The sequence below is a fragment of the Poecile atricapillus genome, chromosome 7 (genome assembly GCF_030490865.1).
Source record: "Poecile atricapillus isolate bPoeAtr1 chromosome 7, bPoeAtr1.hap1, whole genome shotgun sequence".
NCBI classification, from domain to species: domain Eukaryota; kingdom Metazoa; phylum Chordata; class Aves; order Passeriformes; family Paridae; genus Poecile; species Poecile atricapillus.
Window position 1 is genome coordinate 23,095,625 of NC_081255.1, and position 8,568 is coordinate 23,104,192.

The 8,568-nt window shown below is 53.7% G+C and overlaps 1 protein-coding gene across 1 annotated transcript; it reads right to left on the minus strand.

Annotated features, from left to right (window-relative positions):
* Nucleotides 1-1,613: 1,613 nt before the first annotated feature.
* Nucleotides 1,614-6,625, minus strand: C7H1orf210 (chromosome 7 C1orf210 homolog). Its single transcript, XM_058842767.1, has 4 exons — nt 6,345-6,625; nt 3,940-4,447; nt 3,170-3,316; nt 1,614-2,720 (listed from the first exon to the last, which is right to left on the minus strand). The coding sequence occupies exons 1-4, from the start codon at nt 6,432-6,434 to the stop codon at nt 2,371-2,373; spliced, it is 1,095 nt and encodes a 364-aa protein (XP_058698750.1). The 5' UTR covers nt 6,435-6,625; the 3' UTR covers nt 1,614-2,370.
* Between the last annotated feature and the right edge of the window lie 1,943 nt (nt 6,626-8,568).

The window sequence follows — 8,568 nt, forward strand, 5'->3', positions numbered from 1 at the left end:
GCCACCACAGCCCCAAAAATGCATGTACTTCTTTCCTGATACACAATTCCCACCTCCAGATGCATGTTAATCTCTCTCTGCTTCAGAACCCAGACATATCCAGATCCCCTTACCACTGCTCTGTGAATCTGAGATTTGGCCATGCCCCTGAAAGATTCTCACGTGGAGCACAGAAAGCCTCCTGAAAATGTCAGTGCTGGCTAGTTTGTTTACAGAGAAGCTGTTTCACCCTGTGGCAGGGCTGAGCCTCTCAGCAGCAGCTGCTGCCTGACACAGCCTGGAACCAGTCTGCCTGCATACCTGCTCCTGCTCCCAGCCAGCCTCAGCCAGGCCCTCACCGCAGCTTCCTGGGTGCACCCCTAGAGAAGGATCCTCCTTTTCATGCTCTGACCCCTGCTCTGCATGCCAGATGTATTTCCCCTCAGACATGAGTTGCCAGGTTCCTGCCTGCTTGTACTGCAGCTGCCTGAGAAGGGGCAGAAAATGCACACACACACACACACACACACACACACACACACACACACACACACACAAGAAAACCTGCCTTGTCTGCTTGGCTAAAAAATAAATGGGTGGGCCTATCAGCGGGGTAAAAGTAGACAAGTCATCCAGCCACTAAGTGCTGAGGGACTGGTGAGTAAGATCCTGGAAAAATAAGCCTGGGCACTTGTATTTTTAACTTCTTTTAAGACATCACTGAGACTAAAAAGAAAATACTTCATCTAGCATGAATTCATGTGATTGAAAAGCATATTGAAAAGCCCAGAAAATACCTTCCAAAAGATAACTGACATGCTTTTTTCCAGCCCTCAGATTTAAATCTCTTACCCAAATGACATTAGAAATTTCCAAATATACAGTATATAGTGTATTTTCATGGGTAGCTGATGAGCCCAGGAGACAAACAATGAAACGGTAACTGCAAAAGTAAAGCTCACTTTAGAAATATGGCATTTAAGAGCAAAATCTGGCTGACCACTGAAAGAAGCCTGACTTGAGCCACTGCTCATGGCTTCAAGTGGCTCTCTAGCCTGTATCATCCATTCAATGCCTGACCCATTTTTCCACTTTGGTTTACATTCTTGGAGGTGTATTATTTACTTTTTTTAGACACTGTAAATGTTTTAATGAGTGGAGAGATAGAAAGGCAGTTAGCAGTGAAATAGAGATTTGAAGGAGGTGAAGGAATTAGCTGTGTGGCAGAACTTTGAGAAATGCTGTCCTGTGTTGATACCTCATGCTCTGGAGCATGATGGAGAGACTCCTTAGCTATCAGGGATAGTAATGACTGGGCTGTGCCCTGGGAAATCTTCCCAACTGGTTGGTAACAGCCTTATGAATCACTTACTAAAGGTGAATGCCACTGCTGCTCCCTTCTTTTAACTCCAGCATAACCGATGAAGGCACAACCGACTCCAGCAGAAATAACTTGCAGTTGCCTATGCCTCATGTGCTGTTCATCGTATCACAAAGATAACAAGAATGTAAAAATTATCGCATTTATACAACTGCACAGTTAAAGAGACACATGGAACTCTGTAATGGGTGCTGGGGGGGAGGGTCATCTCGTCCCAGCACATGTGCCTGGCACTGCAACTGGCAGCACTGATGAGTTTGCTCAGCTCTGCAGAGCTGACAGAGAAAAGGTGTCTTTTAGCTTGCCTTCCTGGAGAGGAAAGAGAAAAGAAAGAAGGGCCATGGCTGGAGAGACATGCACAGAAGCCCTGCAATGATTTCACCACAGCAGGTGAAATATTTGTTTGGACAAGAGCACTCATTGTGCCACAGATGTGGCCTCTCTTCACCACAGTTAGAGGAATGTATTTATAGTCCTTGAAAGCACATGCAAAAAAAGCCGTGGGGCTGAGGGTCGCCTCCCAGCACTGCCACTGGGAGAGTCCCAACAAACCACTGCAGGCAGAGGCAGGGCTAAATCATGCTTTAATCACAACTCAGAGTGACAACGCATTGAGGGACAGAGCAGGGCTGGGTCTGGCACCACGGGGCAGTGGGGCCAGCACCCAAGACCCCGTGGCAGCAGCAGGGCAGGCTTGTCTTCCCACTGCAACCAGCTTCCCAATAGGCACCACCTTCAGCCTCAGCATCTGAGCAAGGCTGGGAAAGCAGCAGCTGGTGTGGTGTCCTTGTGACAGTGCAGCCTACTGGTGTCATGCTGTGACACTCTGGGACTGGCTGCCTTCAGCCTTCATCACCATTCTTAGCTCATCCCTCTCTCCCCTCCTCTCTGCTCCTTTCCTCCTGCCCCAAACATGTGGGGCCCAAAGCCAAGGGCAGGTGGGAAAGGGGTGGAGCTAGGGAGACAGCAAGAGGCCACAGCAGTGGTGGCTGAGTTGAAAGCTCATAAGCTCACATGGAGCGATGCAACTCCCGCTCCTCTTTTGTTGGCAGCTGCTCACTGGGCTGGATGTAGTTATCCTCGATGAAGCCATCATCATCCTCAGCTTGCAGGTCGGCAGCATCAGGTATGGAATGGCTCCCACAGGAGCCCCTGTCCCAGCTGCTGCTATCCTCCATGGGGCTGCCACCAATGGAGCTGATTTCGGGCAGTGGCCGGTGGCGGTAGCTGGCGAAGTTCTTGTGGACAAGCTTGCACTTGGCAGCCAGTGCGATCAGGATGGAGAGGCCAATGGCTGTCGCTAGGAATCCCACCAGGTATGGCCAGCTCCTTCCCCCCTTGCTGGCCGGCAGTGCAGTGGCTGTGACACAGGAAAGGCACATGGTCAGCCTGTGGCACACCCAGTGCTCCTCATTCTCCAGCCCCATGCCTGCCTGCAGTGTGCAGCCAGCACTAGATCACTTTCATTAGGAGCAATACAGATGCTCTTCACCAAGACCCAGCTGCCAAGGGGGTGTGAACACTGGGGGAAAAACTGCCTGACAGCTGGCTGGTACTGCTGCCCATCACTGCGGAGTCTGTGCTCCATGTGGCTTTGTGGCACGTGTTAACTTTCCTGTCACAACGCCAGCAAACACCTCCAAGTGTTGGCCACCCTCCCACCAAGCCACTGCACCAGCGTGGCCCAGCAGCCTGAGCCTCAGGGACTGTGGGGCAGAGCAGGGAGTCTCCACCCACAGCCCCATCCAGTATAATGGAGGACAGGAAGATGCTAGACCTTATGGACCCCTCTGAATCTGCACAACTTACTGTTGTTCTCAGTCACTGTGATCTGCCGTGCTGTGCTGAGCCCACGAACAAACCGCTGCTTAATCTGGCAGCCCAGGTCCTGAGAATCCAGAGCTGTGATGTCCTGGCCCCTCAGCCAAGGAGGAGACAAGCAGGTCACCTGCACAGCTGTGAGACAAATAGGCTAAGGTGGGATGGGGGTCTGCACCCATCTCCTCTCTAATTTAGAGAAGATGATCCCCGCTTTCTCCTGGGTTGATGGGATATGTTGCAAGGTGCTCCTGGCTCTGCCTTACAGACTTGCTGACCCTCAGCGTATTGTAGGGAACAACCAAAGAGTAAATCCCCTGACCAAGGAGCTGTGTGTGACTGTGACAGCAGCTCCTTTAAACTGAATACAGACAAATTCATGGATACCCACAGAAACCCCAATGCTCTTACTTGGAGCTGAGCTCAGTTGGTTGGAGTCTGACCTGGCTCCAGAGAGGGAGCTGCCAAGCCCTCAACAATGAAAATGTGGTCACTCCACAAAGACACGTAATAATGGATGTATGTGCAACACATTTCCCAGAAGAGCGGCCAAATTATCCTGCTGACATTTTTAGAAATCCATGGTATCCTGCATAACTGCAAGCAAGGACCAGACACATCACCTTTTGGTTTGCTGTCCCTCAACAGGGTAGGACAGAGAGCCATCTCAGATCTTGCCCAGGGGTCAGAGCAAATGGATCAAGCAAGACTCCTATGCTCAAGGTTCGATACATCCCCTGCCAACCATCCCCATCACTCACCTCGCCTGCGCTGCAGCCACTGCTGCAGAGGGTGCGCGCTGCAGTCGCACACCCAGGGGTTCCCTTCCAGACGGACCTGCGGGACTGTCTCCATCAGCTGCAGGCTCCAAGTGTCCACAGAGACCAGCGCGTTGTGCTGCAGGTCCAGGTGGAAAAGAGACTTCAGCGGCAAAAGGAAAGGGACATCAAGCTCTTGCAAGCTGTTGTTTCTTAGAAGCAGTGTGTGTAAATTTCCCAGGCCCTTGAAAGTGTCCATGTGGATGTAGGTGATGCCGCAGCTGCTCAGGTCCAGCAGAAGCAGTGCCCCAAGGTTGGAGAAGACTCCTGGGCTCAGCGTGAGCTTGGCATTGCTGGAGAGGTTGAGAGAGTGCAGGGAAGGGAAATGCTTCAAGAGAGTCCTGTGATGGGGCATGACCAAGGAGTTGAAGGAGAGGTCCAAACTGGTAATGTTTCTTGGAAGGGAACTTGGAGCATGCTGAAGGCTCTTTCCACTGCAGTCGGCCCATCCCTGGGAAAAGAGCTACTGTCTGAGATGGGCTATCCATGATGGGGAGTGTCTCTAGAGAAAGATTCCCCAAGGGTTCAAATGTCTTAATTACCCTTGCGGAGTTTAAAATAAGCAAAGACACACACACATTTAAAAAACACATGAGTTGCCAGATTGGAGTGGGCCTAGATAAATGGAGAAAGATGAGCAGGACAGCCCAGGACTGAGAGCAGCTGACTGAAACAGTAAAAGAGGAGCATGCAGGGCTGCAGGAAAAACCCAAATGGATGAGTGGGAAGGCAGCAGGTCATCACCCCCCTGTCCTTCCATACAGGGCGGCTGTCATACAGGGTCAGTTTGCAGAGGGCCTTCCTTTTCCTCCCCTGGATCCCAACCTCCACCCCCTGGGAGCTCTTGTGTGACACTGGGCATCCTCCCAGCTGGAGCAGGGAAGCAGGTGAGTCTTGTCTGTTGTAAGGACAGGCAGGAAGCTGACCAGTCTGCAGAGATAGGCACCTGTACCAGTCACCCACGCCAGGAGCAGCTCCCTGCGACCTGGGCAGGACAATTCACCAATGCTTCATCTATCCCACCTTCCTGAGGATACACGGTGAGTAGCTGTGGCTTACTGCTGGCTGGCTGTGTCAGGATTAGGAAACAAAACAGACCAAGGACTATTCACTGTCCCAGAAGACCAGCAGAGCAGGATGGAAATATCAGTTAACCCAGATGGATTTTTTTTTTTTTACCAATAAACCAGGGTGCCCCAACCCAGACAGTTTTGTGGAGCAGTCCCCAGCATGGTTACTCTTGCATGGGCTTTTAGTGTGGGGGGGTCAAATGTCCAATCTGAAGCTGCCAGTGAGCAGGTCAGTAATTTAAGTTTGGTTGGGCAGGCACAAGCTGCTAAGTGCTGTGTTTAGACCTTGCAAACAGAGATGCTGTGTTTTAAGTTTACTGTGGTCCATAGTCCTGGGTTTCTGTGTCTGGCTATGTTCCAGCTGGCTCAGCTTTCCATTTCTTTCACCTCTCCTTTCATCCTCCTGTCCACCTAAATCTCCTATCAGACCCTGCTGTTCCTGCTTGGTAGAGGAACAGATATGCCCTTTAAAAACCTGGAGTGCTGAGGATTGGGTTATAATTGGGCCAAGCCACAGGGGCACCACATGGGTCCTGTTTCAAGCTCAAGCACAGCTGGGCTCAGGGAGGCTTTGGAAAACAGTGCAAACCTTTGGGTGGAATAACTGAGAGCTCAGTGGAAAGGTCAGTGGCCTATGACAGCCACTTTCCTTCATTCTCTCAGCTCCTGCCTGATGCAGCCAAGCTGCTGGCTGCAGTGCTTGTCCCAGTGGGTTAGTTGTGTTTTCTGCTCCTTGCCAGGTGCTCAGGGATCCTGGCCCCATGCTTGCCATCACCCTGGCTCCAGTCACTGCATCACCCATGCAGTGCCTGATCCCATGCACTGGGAAAGGGAGTGAGGGGTTGGGACCTCCTCAGGGATGTGTCTCATAGCTGCTTGCCATGCACCCTTTATGGGCAGCTGTGTTACACCTGCAGCCAAGAGACCCCCACAGTCAGAAATGCCATGGGTCAGACAATGCTTTGCCAGGCCACGCTCTGGCGAACAGGCTGGAAAACATGACATGTTCAGCCCAAGGCTGGGAGCAGGACAGCCAGGCTTTGGGCATGGGCGAGCCACCCCTGTGGCTGGCGGCCACCGGCAGAGCACATCTCCCAATTAACTCCGCTGGCTCCCAAGGGTTTTCATCGCTCCTCTTCTCTTGAGCTGTGCAGAGCAGGAGCTGCTTGCCAGGCCCTGCTGCCCCGTGGGCACCCCAGCTGTGCTAGCAGGACCAGGAGCGGGGGCCCTGCCCATCCCCAGCTGCTGCCCGCGCCGCAGCCCCCGCGGCCCCCCTACCTGGTGATCAAGGCTGCAGGGCTGTCCCATCCCCACTGACCAGGCGCAGAGGAGGCTACAAAACCAGCAGAGCAGGCAGGTAGGAGCCATTTGGCTCCAGGAAACTTCCGGCCAGAAAAACAAGTCTCGGGGAAAGCCGGGAAGCCGGCAGAGCCGGCCGTGCCGGGCGAGGTGTGGCCGCGGCCGCACGGCTCAGGGTCCCCACACGCGGGCCCCGCAGACGGCAGCGCCCGGGACCCAGCCTGGCTCCCGCCCGGCCCCGGTGCTCCCGGGGCGGTGAAAGGTGGCGGTGCCAGTTACACATTAACAGCCGCGCCCCAGCACCTCCCCAGCCGTGTGGCCGCCCGGGATCGCCGGCAGGACAGCCTGCTGCACTGCGGGGTGCCGGGGGGCAGCGGGACACTGGGAGGGGATGGGGGCCTCCAGAGGGAGAGGGGGCACCCTGTGGCATCTAAGATGCTGCGCTGGAGGAAAGCAGCCTGAGCCTGATCCAGGTTCTGGTCCACGCACCTGGGACGGGGCACACAGCCAGCCCCGCCCAGGGAATCTGGGGCTGAGGCAGCAGGAAAGCGTCGTACAGGAAAATAAAAGTCTTGCTGGGATTCCAGCAGAAAGGTGTTTAAAGCATGCAGCAAACTGGCAGGTCTCTGGGCCAGGCAGCAGCAGCAACAGCTCAGTGAACAGCACCTGTCCGTGAGGGTCCCAGAGGATGGGAGTGCCCCACCACCTTCGGCACCCCCCATGCACACCTGCCAATTATCAATATAGTTCTCCCTGCCAGTCCTGCCTTGGGGTCAGTGAAACTCTGAGAAATCTGCCTGTCAAAGCAGCATCTCATGGGTGTTTGCTGGCACACAGACCTGCTCCTGCGTCCAGAGGTGATGGGGCAGCTGAGTGGGCGAAGCTGGCAGAGCCACAGGCCAGGCAGGGAAAATGCTGGCTGCTTCTGGCTTTGCCTCTGCAGTAAGAGGGAGCCCGAAGCTCCCTTCCCTGCTCCCCATTCCCTGGTCCCACGCCTGCTCAAACAACAGAAAGCCCATTGCCAGCAAGAGCACTTTGGAGCTGTTGGCAACAGGGACAGGATGGCCCCTCTTCCCCCAGTGGCCAAAGGGCCCCTCCACAGCCACACATCCCACCCTTTCCTCAGGGAAAGGACTTCCCAGCAGCCTGTCCTTCATCCTGTGGGCATGTGCTGGATGCCAACGCAGCAGGCAGCTCCTGCTTCCCAGCTACCCAGGTGAACTGGGGATGCTCAACTACTCCCCTTCCAGGATGTTCCTATGCCTGGTGGGAGCAGTCCTTAGCACAGTCTTGTCATAAAACAAAACAAGCATCCAGAGGAACAGGGTTAGAAAGTGTTGCTGAGGCAGCCCAGTCCATTGGTGGATCTGCAGGGTGGTTGCATTTCCTATCAGGAAATGTGTCTGTGCATTATGGTTTCTGGCATGGGGTGTTGTGCATTGCAATGTGCAAATAATAATAAAAAGTGGTATTTTTGTCAGTCCTTGGTTTGTTTTTTTAAATCTGCTGTGATTCAGCAAAAAAGCTGAGGTCCATAAATCAGCAGATATTCAGGTGCTGGGAGTGTCCTGTGGATTGGGCAACTGAAGCTTTCCATGTTGCAGGAGACCAAGTGTGGAGAGCTGCTTCAGCTGTGCTCAGCTGTGCCTCTCTCTGGTGCCTCCTCTGGAGACAGATAAGCTGGAGCTGTAAGGTCCTGGCTGGGCATCCCCACAAAACTCCCCTGAAAGGTCTCCTACCCTACCTCCGCCAAAGGAATCTGCACAGATAGACAGCACAGCTCTTATCCAGGTGCTCCTAGAAAAAAATACATGCAAAAAAATCATGTTGGGTCAGATTGCTCAATGCATACCTGACATCTCCTGGGTATGGCCTGGTGCAGAGGATGACCCCATATGGCTCCCATTCTGCAAAAATTTTGTGCAAATAATCCCATCCTCAAACAGATCCTGCTGAAAGAGGGCATTTCGCAGAGTGCACTGTAACCCAGGCTCTGGTGATGTGCTCCCTCGCAGCTGCCAGGGAAGCACAGAATGAGTTGCACGTGTAAGCGCACAGTTCTGAGCCTGACTGGCCTCTACAGCCAGCTTCATTTTCCAGGCAAATGAGGGCAGCTGCACCTGGTGTCCATGTTTTTCAGATCCTCTCCAGCCCTCCTGCCGTGGGGTGGTCAGGCAGCTGCACTGTGGGAGCCCCTGCTCAC

Coding starts and splice junctions, on each gene's coding strand:
- C7H1orf210 (XM_058842767.1), bottom strand. CDS start 6,434: ATGGCTCCTACCTGCCTGCTCTGCTGGTTTTGTAGCCTCCTCTGCGCC. Junction 4,448..6,344: donor CCTGCAGCCTTGATCACCAG/GTAGGGGGGCCG, acceptor CTCTTTTCCCAG/GGATGGGCCGACTGCAGTGG. Junction 2,721..3,169: donor CACAGTGACTGAGAACAACA/GTAAGTTGTGCA, acceptor CCTGTGTCACAG/CCACTGCACTGCCGGCCAGC.